General features: G+C 33.7%; 1 protein-coding gene across 1 annotated transcript in view; it reads right to left on the bottom strand.

Annotated features, from left to right (window-relative positions):
* Positions 1-3,567: 3,567 nt before the first annotated feature.
* trdn (triadin) overlaps positions 3,568-16,013 on the bottom strand; it is a 38,041-nt gene continuing 25,595 nt past the window's right edge. The window contains 20 exon segments of the mRNA XM_043219422.1: positions 3,568-7,423; positions 7,984-8,028; positions 9,646-9,675; positions 10,631-10,675; positions 11,242-11,301; positions 12,237-12,275; positions 12,801-12,848; positions 13,095-13,142; positions 13,213-13,245; positions 13,331-13,378; positions 13,503-13,550; positions 13,657-13,698; positions 13,795-13,845; positions 14,005-14,052; positions 14,146-14,199; positions 14,327-14,383; positions 14,825-14,869; positions 14,986-15,030; positions 15,162-15,206; positions 15,595-15,621. Of these exon segments, the coding sequence (XP_043075357.1) occupies positions 7,254-7,423; positions 7,984-8,028; positions 9,646-9,675; positions 10,631-10,675; positions 11,242-11,301; positions 12,237-12,275; positions 12,801-12,848; positions 13,095-13,142; positions 13,213-13,245; positions 13,331-13,378; positions 13,503-13,550; positions 13,657-13,698; positions 13,795-13,845; positions 14,005-14,052; positions 14,146-14,199; positions 14,327-14,383; positions 14,825-14,869; positions 14,986-15,030; positions 15,162-15,206; positions 15,595-15,621 (1,028 nt within the window). The 3' untranslated portion in view covers positions 3,568-7,253.

Here is a 16,013-nt window from a genome sequence, read left to right as displayed (position 1 = left end):
AAAACGTTGCTTATCTAGTTAACGTCGGCTTGTTTACGACAGCTCGTTGTCCCATGCGTTGCTTTATTTGTGGCCATTTGGCGTAACGTTAACATTAACGGTCTTGTGTCACGCAGTCAGGCATTAAGTGAAATCTAGACACTACATTTTTCGGATTTGAGACCCCTTTTGGCCAGAAAAAGGTGCACACCTTTCATTCAGTTGGAAAAAAAAAACATTACAATTTGACTGTATTATTTGTGTTTATTGTCTCCCCCTACTGTTAAATGAAATGTGCGCCCATGTACGTAATGACACTGTCCAACACGGCGAATGGCTTCTCTTTTTTTTACTTTCCATAACAACTGTTCAAGAGCGTGTAACTTTGGTAAACCGATACGAAATTCCGCGAAAATAGAGCATCGCTTTACGGCAGCGACAAATGCAGGTGCACAGTTACGACAACGGTGTAGCCTGTTTACGGCAGTGACATGTCGGGGGCTCCAAAGTCACAAAACAACTTACTACATAATAATACATACTTCATGCTACATGCATGTAAATTATTTTAAAAAGTTGGTTTATATATATATATATATATATATATATATATATATATATATATATATATATATATATATATATATATATATATATCACATGATTAGCCTACTGTTTTACTTTATTAAAAAATATAAAAAGAAATGCAAAGCATTTAAGACTTTGTGTTAAATCTTACTGACCGCAAACATTTGAAGGCTAGCGTAAATATATACTTGTATAACAAATATTTCAGCATTAAATCTCTTCCCAATTAAATCACGACCCAATAGCTTAAATAGGTGACATACCAAACAGCATGATTGGAGTTATTAAAACCACACACATGACATGTAAACAAGGTTTTGGCAGAGGCTCGTACAGTTTTTAAAGCCTTTCTAGCTTATGTCTGCAGCTAATAAGTTTACTGTCGTCGCTAACACTCTGAAGGGACAGTTTGTTTGCTGAGAGCGCACAAAAGCGCTGCCAAAATCTTCCGGTTGTCCTGATCTCATTCTGCGCCGCCCACTCGAGAGCATCTGCTGAGTCTGCCGTGGACACACCCTGAGCCCTCGAGTACAAACGCAGCACAAAACCACTGGCCTCCTGCATTATTTAGCGAGGGTGTCATCGTAACAGCTCACACAATCAGGCCGCGACTCTCCGATGGCCGCGCACGTGTAATACACTGCGGCGGAGGGTCTAATTAAAACGCATTCGTCATATTTAAGAGCGCTGACCATAACGGCGCTTCCTGTTCCGCTCTGCGTGCGTCGCCTCTTTATTTCCACGAACTCGCAAGAAGTCGCTCCTGATGTGCAGACCTATTTATCTCCAGGGCTTTTATTGTCTACCGAGACCGTGGGATGCCAGCGCTAATACGAGATTCACAGTCACACTGTCTTCTCGAGACAGCAGTTTCCATATTGGAGAGTTTGGCCTCGTCTAAACCGGGCTGTTTTAAATGGAGATGAAGCACTGATCCTGCCCTGAGGAACCTTCACCGCTGATGATAGTGGAACACTGCTTGCTTTTATGGAGCGGCAGGGAGTTTGTGAATCATGGACCTTCATGCAATACAACCGTGATGGATGACACAGTAACTGAACCTGATATGTTGCAATGAGAATGTAAATTCTAATATATATATATATATATATATATATATATATATATATATATATATATATATATATATATATATATATATATATATATATATATAGATATATATATATATATATATATATATATATATAGATATATATATATATATATATATATATATATATATATATATATATATATATATATATATATATATATATATATATATATATATATATATATATATATATATATATATATATATATATATATATATATATATATATATATATATATATATATATATATATATATAGATATATATATATATAAAATATGTAAAATTATAATAGTTTTTATTAGTAATGTAAAATTATAATGTATTAGTAGTACATATATGTATGCAACTACATATATAATACACACAACTAATTATATATATGTATATATATATTAGTTGTGTATATATGTAACGTATTGTCTTCAGAATTAATGTAATTATATTATTACCACTGAAATAAATTTATACTTTAATTAATAATTTTATTTAACCAAGACCATTTAATTGACCAAAAGTGACAGTGGAGATTTTTTACATCAAGGTTTCTGAAATAATTAAATATAATTCTGATCTGAAGGATTATGTCACTCTTAATTTCTGCTGAAAATTTAGCTTTGACACCACAGGAAAAAAAATCAGTTAATATTTTAACTAAGTTAGTTTATGTTGCAATAATATTCCACAAAATGTTTTTTTTCTTTATTATTTGAAGGGAGATTTGCAGACGTACATGTGTCTATACTCCATATACTACTAGGGAAAAAAATTCCCCTTTCTGAATTATTTATATAGAGCTGCTCTGAGCCCTTTGCGGTCATGTATTTATCTGGCTGACCCAGATATCTTCACTCATCAGCTGATGTGACCTGCTTGAGCCACACTACTTATCCAGACTGAGGCCCAGAATCCAGAACCTTGGCTTAGATCCTGTATTTTTTTATAGCCAGGCAGCCATGGAGAATTTGGCTTAAAATAGTGGACCCGTTTTATGTGGCTCTCAACAGATGTGGGTTTGAAGAGGGCAGACTAGAGGGAATTACAGCAGCACAGTCAGAATTTATTCACCAGCTTCTCCTGAGCAGATTAGATTCAATTAAAAATATGAATGGCCCTACCAGCGGTGTCCAGACTGCAGCCATGTAATCTCATAAGAAATGGGAGAAAGTTTGCTGTCGTGACGTGTGTTCAAGATGTTTATTAACAGTTGTGTAATGTAGATGCGCTTTAACAAACAGTTTTAAAGAATTTTAAAGAATATAAAACTGGCTATGGTGAAAAAAAGATATTTAGAATAGGCGTACTAGATTTGCTAAGCTGTCTGAATTCTACTACTCTTGCTATTTCTGCAATGCATATAGCATATTAAGTTGAGAATTAATCATATTAATCATAAATACACAGTACAATTTTTAATATGATTATATATATGTAAATACAAATAAATATATATATATATATATATATATATATATATATATATATATATATATATATATAAAAATCATGTCAAATGATAAAAGAAAAATAAAGGTTTATGTAATACATACATTTCTAATAGATAAATTATATAAATGTAAATGTATTCTTTATGTATGTGTGTTCATATACGCATAATAAATATACAAAGTACACACACATAATGTGATTATTCATGTGACAGCATGAAACAGAATTGAACAGAAATATATATATATATATATATATATATATATATATATATATATATATATATATATATATATATATATATATATATATATTTCTGTTCAATTCTGTTTAAATCAAACAAATTAAACTGGCTACAAGACATTTTTGTAAAGAAAAAACACTTGATGTTTCATTCATAACAAAACCTCGAAAGACTAAATTATACACAGAGCTTTTTCTTTATCTTTTATTTATAATTGCTTTCACAGATTTGGCTTTTGGCACATATTATTTATGCAAATAAAATATTCATTTTTCACCCACATGAATAAGTAACTGTCACAGACGAGTTTGCACAAAGCGATTACTTTATTACCAGAATTTTGCCCACTCCAAGATAAAAATCCAACAAGATGTGAATAAAAGAAAAAAAACATCAACACTAGTAAGGATGCCGTTTGGTTCTACTGACAGATCTTATTCAACATTCATAAGAACATGACAGTTTGACATATTTAAAACTGCGAATTAGGTCTTTGTGATGTGATGACAAATTATTGCACAATCAGACATTAAACTGCTAAATCAAACCAATTGTCAACTTTGTGAAAGAAAAAAATATTTTTTTTTTATATAAGCTAAACTTACAACAAGCTCTAACAAGGCTGTTAAAGCTTTAAAAGGGTGACAAGTTCTAGGTCTTTTAGCAGCCTCTATTGAAATTCAGTGTTACAAGCTAATTTAGCACATCGGAAACCAACATTTTCTGTGTTCATAGGGGTAATGCGAATACCGAACACATTCAAAATAAACAAAAACAACTGTAAGAACAATCCACCCTGGTCTCATTAAAATACGTACCTCTGTGCACTTTTTGCGCAACGCTGTTTCACCGCAGTTTCAGAGAGAAATTATGAAACACAGATCCAATATGTGAACCCTGCCACATTTTTATCAGGTTGCTATAGTTACACAATGCTGTGTTTTATTACTTTAAATATCTAAGGACTGTCGCTAAAAGCTAATGCTCTAAATGCGCCCTACACCAACCCCATAGTGTCAACAAATGCAAAACTGACATCGAAAGGCATTTGTTGATGCAATCGAGCCATTTCAACTGCCTTTTGTGCAGATTTGTATATCGTTGTGAAGTCACGCTTCAATAATCAAAATGGTCATTTTGAGTGAAAAGGAATAAAAAGTGTCAGAGTTTCTCTGTCTCTAGTGTTCGTTTCTTTTGGAAACCGCAGTGACGCGCACTTATTGGTGCGTATTTCGTGTCTCGCTAAAAAGCGCACCCGGGTACATTTACGCCACGAGACCAGGTAGCAATAACCTCTATCACCTCTTAGCACAATTTTTAAGCCCTAAACATGAATTTTATACATCTATAGTGCGCAAAAGCCTTCTGAGAATCAACAGTTGAGGTTCCACCTCGTAAACATCGCATTCTCGCTGTAAACTGACAGTGATTTTTTTTTTCTCAAAGTCAGACAAACATTATGTCTGTTTTATGCACGTTTCAGACAGCGCCATTGATATTCGAATTGTTCATTCACGCATATGTTTCAGGAATATCCACAGTACAGCTGACGTCCTCTGCGCTCTTGTGAAGGAAGCCGCATGTTGTAACTTCAAAGTGAGATTATTTCTCTGGCCTACTTCTCTGTTCAAAGTCAAGCAGTTACAGCTAACTGTCTCACTATGTCCTGATTAAAGAGAAACGGCCTTCTGCTGCAGTCACTACAGTATAAACATTATACAGTCTTTCTATAACCATCTGTAGCCCGTATGCACAGCAGCGCTCAAATGCGGCCGGCTGTTCGCTCTCGTTTCTTGTCATTTTGAATTTTTTCCACTGCAGTGGATTATGAGAATACATTCAAGGACCTGCGTTAGGTCATACTGATCCTTAAGGTACTGAAAATAAGGATCAGGGCGTTCTTGAATAAGACAAAGCATTTCTGGTTCAAATCGCCATACCCGTAATATTTGCACTGAACGGTGCAATATGTTACAGGAACAAGAATGGACAGTGACCGTCTTGAAAATCACTGTTGGTCGAAGTAAAGTCAAATATTACACACATACATCTTGTTTATTCTATGATTGTATTTTACAGTAAATAGACAGAGTTTGATGGCTGCCTAGGACAGGGGTCTTCAACAATGGGACTGGAAAGGGTCTGCCAATTATTTTTAATGCCAAGCTTTTTTTTTTTGCTTTTTTTTGTGAAACATTAAAATGCGGTAAACAATATCACCACTCACATTATATTATATATTTGTATTAAATATGCAAATTTAAAATATTGTACAAGAAAATTACTCCGTATATAAATAATGATTATAAATAATTTTTAAGAGCATTATATTACATTGTCTTGCATCATATTTGCTAAATGAAATCTAATTTTGGGGTGTTAATAAACTATTGCCCGTTCCAAATTATATATTTAAAATTATTTTTTTATGATATGATGATTTTCATAGCATGTTGGCTTTCAACAACCATTAGTAGGGGAAATAAGTCTTTAAGTCTTGTAATAAGCTGCAACAAAGACATGATTCCAGTTTGCAGATTTATTCATTTCTCAGTTTTTACATATATGAATTCTATTTCATGCCTAATTTTCATTTTAGGTTTAAAATTATGGCCAGTAACAGGAGAAAATGCAAGCATGACCAAATGTTTTCAACCATTGGTGTTTTACTACACCCAAATAGTGTGATAAATACATTAAATCTGAAAAAAAAAAAATCCTAAGGAAAATCAACTTGGCATCATCAATTCAGTAATATTAAGATTTATTTTATTAATTTTTTTCCCCTTCCAAGACACAGGGCTATGGTGCTATTTTTGTCATATTTAGGCCAGGCCTAAACTGCAGCTAATGTGTGTATCAGCAAAGGGTTTGCTTTGAAAAAGGCTGAAGACCGCTGACCTAGGAAAGCAGAGAAAACTATGGACAAACACTGTATTTACTGTATACGTTACAAAAGTAGCACAACTGCTATTCGAAAAAATTAGATTTCACATATCCATACGCAATTCAATTCACTACCATAAATCTAATAACCTCCAATAAGGGGTTTCAATTAACTAAAGAGATGCTCAAGAAAAGTCTCAGTCAAGTAAAACGCAAGCCTTTCGTCATTTAGAGCCCATAGGCTTTTGTGTGCCTTCATTTCTTAACGTCTCTTTCGATTCTATAAGCATGTAAGCTCTTTTCATTGGTTAAGATAGAAATCGGATTCTGTCCAAATGGCGTCCTCCTGTTTTCTAATGGCCATGCATACAAATGCAGAGAGATCGCAAACCCTGCTAGAACCCAGACACACTAGACATAATCGTATTAGCAGTGAGTCAAAGGAAATGGCCTGGGCCAAAAGATAAGGCCCTAAGTGAGTGTGCGCTGTTAGATTTCTTTCCGTAATGGGATCATATACTCTGACATAGAAAAATAAATATCTGAATATTTAGAGCAACACTTAAATTATTTAACCAGTTTTAAATTTGCTTCACCGTTGAGTATGTACAATAAGAAAAAAAAAGAGAGAGAGAATCTTCCCTGCAAAAAAATGTAAACAGATGATTTAAGATCTCAAATAAATAGAAAAGTAAATCTACCCGGTAACACAACATTTCTTTGGAAGGTGTTTATGCGTTAAATATTTCAAAATGTACATTTATAATTTATATATGCCTTTTCTGTCAAAATTGTGAAACTGGTCGAATTCAGAAATGATTATGAACGAATGGAGAACGTCAGCTGAGAAACCAGGGACCTCCACTCGTTATTTGTTAAGGTTATGGATGGTTTAGGAGGGTGGCTCCTCAGAGCCCAGCAGCACTTGTGTTTTTACAGCAGTTCATTAGCAGTTGCACCTGCCGGGGCCGGACGGGGTCTGTCGTCCAGTTACTGGCCAGCTGCACGGGCTTTCTGCTGCAGTAATGCAGCCCTCTGCTCCATCATGGCTCTCATCATGGTGGGGTTAATAGCTGGACTCATAGCAGGGGACATGGGCCGCAGTGGATATTGGCTGGATTTTGAACTCATTAAAACGCACTGAAAGTACGGTATCTTGCCTGGAATACAAAGAACGAATGACTGCTCAGTTTTGAGGTTTAAGTTAAAATAAAATAAAATATTAAGCCATTTATTGTAATGTAAAATAATTCAAAAATTATTTAAAATAAATTAAAAACTGTAATATTAAAAAAATAATTTTGTATATTTATTATAATTAAAACAATACATTTTTATATAAGAATATATTTTGCACACACATGTATATGCAAAAAAAAAATGCTTAATATAGTGTCTCATTTATATAAAGTATAAATATTTATTCTAATATCAAAAATGTGTTTAGTTTGATTTTGGTCCTGTATTTCTCTAATTAAAAACTAATATTACAAATAAAATATTTATTATTGTGTTAAAGATTGACTAAATAGATCACAAAATTAATATTGCATCAAACGCTGTGCTTTAGGTTTGCCCGGCAACAGGTTACATGCTATGCAAAATTGCATTATAACATGATGTACAGTGTTTATAATTCTGTAACAGGATTTCAGTAACCAGAACTACTATAAAACAACGTTTGGTGTTGACAAGCAAAGCAGAACTAGATAAATATTACCTGGCTTTTTGCCTTCTGTGACGTTTTCCTCCACTTTCAGGTCTTCTGATTGAAATAAAGAGAGAGGAAAAAAAATACTCATTTCGATATATATAAAGTACTGCAGAAGCAAATCTTTAAATAACTAGGTTTAGTATAGAATATCTTTTAATGTGACATTTAGTTATCAGAGTTGTTATGAGGTGACATGACAAAGCTCAGTTCTTTTTGTCCATGCAGCAGACCACAATGTCTGCAAATACCCACTGAGACCGAGACCGAGACTTGAATTTTAAAGCAATGACAGCAACCTTCAAAAGTTACTTTAAATGGATGAAAATCAGGCTTGCGAATAAATTCACTTGAGACCTTGGGGACATTTCATACCCTTCAGCTTACAAGGAGAAACACGTTTTTATATTAAAGAGAATTTCTTGGTGAACTACAGCAGTAAGGAATTGTCATCTGAAGAGTAAGTGTAAGCATTTAAAAAAAAACCTGTCCTGATCAAAGCAAGTTACTGTTGCATGATACATTACATGCAGATAGAAACTAAAGAGGAAATTCAGAGTGAACTGTGCCAGACAACATGGCCATATTAATATATTTTCATAATCATAAATTTGATTTCATAAGTATCATATATGGTTTCATGGCACATTAGGCTTTCATGGTTCATCTGCCACAATATAGGAGAAAATTAAGCTTGTATACAAATACATAAAGAATACATCCATTTTATTCAGAGGCCTACAATTAGGCATAATGTGCAGATATTTTGGTGCTGATATTTATACAGCCAAAAAGTATGAATATTTGAATGCTTTGTTTACGATTTCAAACTTTGTTCATGATTTTAAAACCTTGAAGTTTTTTACTTGCTTATAAAGTATGAGTTAATGCAGCAGATCATTTTTAAGTTGGAATTCGGCCTTGGAATTTTGTGCATCAAAAATTATTTAAAACAATGTTTATTGCAATATTTAGTGAGCTCTTATATACAGTAACTTTACATCTTAAGGAATTGTATCTTCTCTTAAGGATACTACTGAAAAATAAGACGCACACGCTTAGGTTTTGCACTGAATAGTGCCTTGTTAAATTAGACCGCAAGTGCTTTGTGTATAAGACCCGGTTTTCACAGAAAATACTCACTAAAGTGCACAAATTTGTGTTGTTAAAAAAGTAGACAGGCATTACAGTGGAAGCGTGACATTCACACAGGGCCAACCAGCCAGCAGCATTAGTGTATTAATAGCTGCATTTAATTTACAATTTCACTAATGCTGTTTAAAAATAGTTTAATCGCTCCAGTTTAAGTGGGAACCTTGAATAATAACAATGTGCTTCATTTGATTTCCAGTGAATTATTGCGGCTCAGTTATTGAAACGGTGAAGTTAATACATCCGGTGAATAGGGAATTGTACCTCAGAGTCGCCTGGAAGTTTCTGAAGTTCTCCCAGGTTCTACAATATGCAGGTACGCATGATCACTATGAAAGCTTCGCAATGCAGATGTTTCTAACTGCTTAAATGCACGCATCTGATTATTGCTTATGACTTCTGCATGATTAGATACAGCATTACTGTATATCAAGCAAACAGGCTACATTTAAAGTCAAAAAGCAGCTTCACTCCATACTCTTCCACACGTAACGGGTGTCAGAAAGCATCTGAACTTACTTGCTGGTGCTGGTGCCTCAGCTGCTTTCTCTGAAAACAGAAAATTACAGACAGAATTTTGGTTAGCAATGATCAACCTGAGATTGATGGCAGAACGGGGGACTCTGTTCCAGAACCTATAGAGAGACGTCTCGCTGAGATCTTATTAGGCCGAATTCTGTGACTGACGTGAAATGCGGAGCAACACACGGTGCTCTACATGGAAGTGACTAATAAACTGATTCCAACAGAGTTAACACATTGCAAAGCTAACATTGCCATACTTCTAAAAAAAAATAAAAATAAAAAAAATAAAAATAAATATTTTTGTCAGTATTTCTTTGTATTAACGCAATATTCTGGCATCGCTTTGTGTATTTCACCGCGCTACATAGACTGTTCGTTGATAAGTAATAGTCAGCTGTGTAATCCAGATGGGTGAGCAATTCTAATTCATAAATCTTAAATTTAGGCCTAAACATTTTGCATTGCTTTGTAAAATAAGCACAGAATTTTAATAAATATCTACTCAGTATGTAGAGATACCTTTATCTCTAGAAATAAAGGCATACAAATATAGAATAAAATAAAATAAAACAATTGCAAATAATCATAATCACATTCACATACAGATTTTTATATATATATATATATATATATATATATATATATATATATATATATATATAGTGTGCATGCTCAGAAATAAATGTACAAAAGCTGTTGTGTATGTATATGTATGTATGTGTGTGTGTGTGTGTGTATATATATATATATATAATACAGCACACACAAATATATTGTTTAAACAAAAATGATCATTATTAATCATGAATAATCATTTGACAACTAAATTTATTGATTTTTATAAAATCATTACGAAAACAAAATCCAACTCAGATGACACGAGGGTAAATATTTTTTTTTGAATGACTTACCCCTTTGAAATGATGTCTAAATTGCCAGCACACTAGATTTTAAAATAGAGGTATCGACTGCTTCATACCTTTGGTTTCTTCTGCCATTTTCTTCTCATCTGGACCCTGTGTTCCTGGAGGTAAAGGAAAATAGTGCTTGTCATATTTTCTTTCAATCTTTACACAATATGTAAATTTGACACCTTCATAATTGCACCTCAAGTATCCACGCTAAGTCTTTTAATCAAGTTCAAAATCAGAATTATTTCCTTTCTTTAGGTGTCAGGGGCACTTGCTCAGTTATGTGATTACATAGTCATGAAGCAGAACATGAAAGCTGGTGTCATAAAAATAGAGAAATTCTGACATGACTTCATCTGAAGTTATATAACTTGACAGATCCAATTTTCCTCTGCCAACTCAAGTCTAGTGAGATTTTATTATTTATTTTATTTAGCTTGATGCACCTTGCAATCATCCCTGCAGTTATTTGATTGTATTTTTGCAAAAAACGAAGAGAACATGTACCATGTACCAAATTCATATAAAAACTATTTTGTGCTGTGAGTTGTCAAGAATAAAATTCAGAAGCTTTAGATCTAGTTTTAGGCTTGTTAGTGACGGAAATCTCTTTTATTAAAAGATAGAGATATCTATCAGGCTTTTTATATGTACTGTTAAAATAATCATTATATCTTACCCATAGCTTCTTCTTTAATAGCTTGTTTGGCTTTCGGTGTTGATGTGGCCTTTTTCTTCACTAATGATCGAACATAATCAAACATATTAGCTTGGTGCTACATACATTATGATACAGCATGCATATTTTGAAGAACACTACTTAACCTACTTTCAGTCACTCTTTTTGATTAAACTGAACAGGAATTGCTAGCTATTGCAGTATCTGATGTGTTAGCCTTTTGAAGATGTCAATGGACTAAAGAGGTTAAAAGCGTATAAATATTGTATACTGGCTTTCTGTCAAGAAGTCAAATAAGTATTGCATGCAGTAATTATACACAGTCCATTAGCAATCTAAAATGCAACGACCTATCACTCAAGATGGACAAAATCATTATTCAAATGTAGCTGTTGCTTGGAGGATTATCGGAAAATCCAGTACGACAAATGCTCTTGAGCACATTTATGCTTTTATTACTGTTTTTGATCATTTTACCCTCCTTTTTAAAGACGAGATTCAAAAATATAATATATTTTAATAGTGCTGGCAAATAATTGCATCCAAAATAAATGTTTTTTTTACATAATATGTGTGTGTGTACAGTTTATATTTATTATGTATATATGTATATGTATGTATATGTTTGCATATTAAATGTACACACACACACACACACACACACACACACACACATACATATATATATATATATATATATATATATATATATATATATATATATATATATGTATATATATATACTGTATATGTGTGTATTTGTGTATGCATATTATATGTGTGTGTACGGTGTTTATTATGCACACAAAAACTTTTGGATGCGATTAATCACAATTGTCAATTTTTAAACAATATAGAATGTTTTTATTTTATATTTCTTTAATTATATATTACTTTTTTATGGTGTCAGATAAGTTGAGTGTAATAGTGGGTTGTGGCTTACATTTGAGCAATGGTGAAACTTTAATTGCAAACATACTTTAAAGTGTACCTACCCTCTGCTTTGGGCTTCACTTCCTTTACAGCTTTTTCCTCTTACAAAGCAGTGACCCAAAAAACAGTACAGAGTTATTTAATAAACTAGGAACTAATCATAAGTAATATTTATCAATAAACAGGGTTTCATAAGACTGGATTTCACTTGATGTATAGATGCAAATAAACAAAATGATATGTGGAGAAAAGCATGCAAATCATATTCGAGTCACACGAATCTAGAAGCTGTCATAAGCAACTGATTCAAAAGTACAGTGAAGCAGAAATCACTACATTTACCGGCAAGCTTAAAAAAAAACCCCAGCAAGGAAGAACATATTATAGCATTGCCAAGGGGTGCCTATCAGGCATTTAAAACATATATCATCCAGTGTGAAATATTTATAGTTACAGATAGTTATAGATACAGCTGAAGCCCTTTTGTGTGAGTATTAAGGAACTAATGATACAAGGATTAAGACTTCTTCCTTTCGTAACTTTTAAGATTTTGAGTATGATAAGAAATACACTTATAATGCACATTAATATACCTATGCACGATAAATATATGCGCAGTAGGTTACCTTTAGGTGAGGTTGTTGTTACTTTTGCCTTCTTTGCTACTGCTGGCTCTAGTGAGGAAAAAATAACAAATTATTGGTGCTTCATTCGTTTTAAGGATTTAAAATAAAAGCAAATTAAAAACAAACATCTCGTCAGTTCTTGACAATTCTATTCATTCTCTGATTGTTTTTTTTACGAAGCATCCGTATCACTTTATTCCACAGGTAACCTCAGGAGAATTTGTGACGGAATAAACAAAGGTTGTATAATGTGTATATAATCAATTCTACATGATACGCTACAGCAAAACGTACCTTTCTTAGTAGAGGTGGGTTTTGGCTTCTCTTTAGTGGTCGCACGCTCTGTGAAATAGAAAATAATAAGCTACTGCTCATTAATATAAAACTACTGCAAAGTCAGTTCCATAATTACCTGTCCTTTTAGACCTCTTCACAGCTGTTGGCTCTAAATCATAAAAGAATGATTTATTTAGTATGAAAATGGTTCTATTTAAATTAAAATTTAGCCATCGTTTTTCTATTATCCTTACCTTTCTTCGCCACTGGAGCTTTTACTTTGGCTTTAGTTACTGTGGGCTCTTGAACACGCACCGTACAAATGTGCAAAATGAAATATAAATCCGTACAAAATACACATAAACAAACACAGAGTAAAGCATCTTCTCCAATAATTAGTATCGCCTCTCGCATTTCGTATCTCACCCTTTTGCTCAGGAGCTGGTTTGGCTTTTTCTTTAGGCGCAGCCGGTTCTGAAATTAGAGGTCAAAGGTTATTACTAGCTTCGGGTCTGTTAAAATAACTACAAAAATATAATGCGTTATTACTCCTGGCACAAACTCAAGATTATTAGCGTACCTTTGTTCTTAGTGACTCGTTTTGGCTTCGCCTTAGCAGCTTCTGGTTCGTAAGCAAAGCAAACATCAGGTTTCGTTTAAAAAATGGTAAACCGTTGTCATATAATATTAAATATCAAATATATTTAGTGATAAACACCTTTCGGTACAGTGGGTGCTTGGTGAGTTGTTAAAATCGGAACTTCTGATTCTGAGAAAAAAAAAAAACCACACACACACACACAATGAAACCTGTTTTGTTAAAACTTATGTATACATTCTTAATAAAATGTCTTATTTTTTTGCCATAATTTAATTCAAAGCAATAACAAATGTCAATGATCTGAATAAATGCATTAAAATAGTTTACCTGGAATAGCCGATGGTGGTAATGGGCTACTTGTAACTATATGATGCACTGAAGGGTAAAAAGTTGAAGTGAATTTCATGGCATTAAAGGACACCTGAAGTGTGTTTTACAGTATGCAAAGCTCATTGTTGCATTACTCACCATACCAGCCAGGTGGCGCTGGGCAGTACACAGGTGTCGGTCGGCACATAGGAACTGTTCCACCAGGTTGTGAAAAGAAAGAGAGTTACAAGAGAGCGACCGTATATTGCGTGTTATTGCTGCTGTCTTTTTGCATTACGTGAATGCGATGTAATATTAAAAAGCTACGGGTTGCACTCACGCTCCTCTATCGGAGCCGGAGCAGCCGACACCTCCATGTCCTCTGAGGCTCGAGATCCTGTTATTAGGAGAAGGGAAAGCACCGCTGTCAGATAGCTAGATCAAATGGAATTTCAAACTTGCCATCAACAGAAAAATCTGTCATCGTTTACTCATTGATCAAAACCTGCATGATTTCGTTCTTCTTTAGAACACAAAAGACGATGTTAAGCGGGACGTTCAAGAAAAAAAAATTATCCAGGGCCCGTCAAGCTCCAGAAATGACACGAAAGCATTGTAACAGCATATGAGTTGTATATGAAATTATACGTTTTTTTGAATTTATTATGCGAAAAAGAGTGCGTGAACATTCAGCATATTTTCTTTTTTTGGTCCTTTTTGAAGAAAGAGAGTCACGCGGGTTTGTAGCATGACGGCGAATGCACGGTGACAGGATTTTTATTTATGGATGAACTATCCCTTTAAAGAAGTACAGTGTAATCAGATAACGTGGAATTACTTTTCATTTTGGGTATGTTGACAGCCGCTGCCTTTGCTTTCGGAGCTGTGAAGCAGAGAACAAATTTGATTCTGCAATATTCATCGCTATGAATATAAAAATCAAACAAGTATTTCAGGGTGTGATGATATAAAAAGGCATTGTGCTTGTTCTTTTTTTACCTTTCTTTGCTTTCTCTGGTCTTGTTCTCATTGGAGCCTCTTTTTCTGATGAGCAAGTGTTCGCGAGGAAGCGGGAAAAAAGATTTAGCACAACATTCATTCACAAACAAATGCTTATGTATATTCAATATATATATAAAAAAACAACAACTCTGATGCAAAGAGGGCCACAGCACCTTTTCTCTGTTTAAGCAGGGGTTCCCTTCTCTTTGTTTCTGTTTCTAGAGAATAAAAACATATTAAGCAATATATTAAGATCAAAACATGCAAGATTCTCTTCAGATTTGCTCTGCTGAAAATTTTAATTTTTTTCAACTTTGTAGCATTTGCTGGCATGGTGAGAACATTGTGCCAAATGCATCATAAAGGACATTTGTTTGACTTTTTATTAACTGTGGGAATGAACAATAATTTCTTAAAGTCAAGCCGTTACGCGAAATGTCCCATAATGCTGTTGGCTCACAATGATTCAGTTTTATATTAGTCTACTACTTCTAGTTTTGCACAGGCTTGTTGAGCTGTACTGCTAAAGCAAGCAGTTTGCTGCAGAAATCGTCGGTTGCCTTGAGCTAAACCAGCTTTAATCAAACAAAACAATGCATCACATACTCTTGTGCTCAAGGGTGACTCTTTTAGCTGTGAAATGAAAAACATGAACAAAGACATGAATCAGAACAACTGCTTGCTTCGTTGAAACCTGTCTTCAGTAACAGGTCACATCGTGATGACTAAATCACCAAAAGCCTATATATAGAAATAAGAAAATTAAAGCAGATATACTACTAATGTCATAAGTATTCCCAAGAATCACAGTTTTGTTAAAAAAAACAATAAAAAATAAAAACATAGACATACAGATGTGCACCAGGGGGCACTATTGTGTTTGTCAAAAAATGCAGCTATTTTACTGACATAAGATCCTCAATGATGTCCTCTGAAACCGATTATCATTATCATACGTAAACGAAGGTGAGGTTGTTTTAAAATCGCTATAATTACATGTCCAATAACAATACATGATCCTCATC

The sequence above is a fragment of the Puntigrus tetrazona genome, chromosome 20 (genome assembly GCF_018831695.1).
Source record: "Puntigrus tetrazona isolate hp1 chromosome 20, ASM1883169v1, whole genome shotgun sequence".
NCBI classification, from domain to species: domain Eukaryota; kingdom Metazoa; phylum Chordata; class Actinopteri; order Cypriniformes; family Cyprinidae; genus Puntigrus; species Puntigrus tetrazona.
This window is presented reverse-complemented; position numbering and strand designations above follow the sequence as displayed.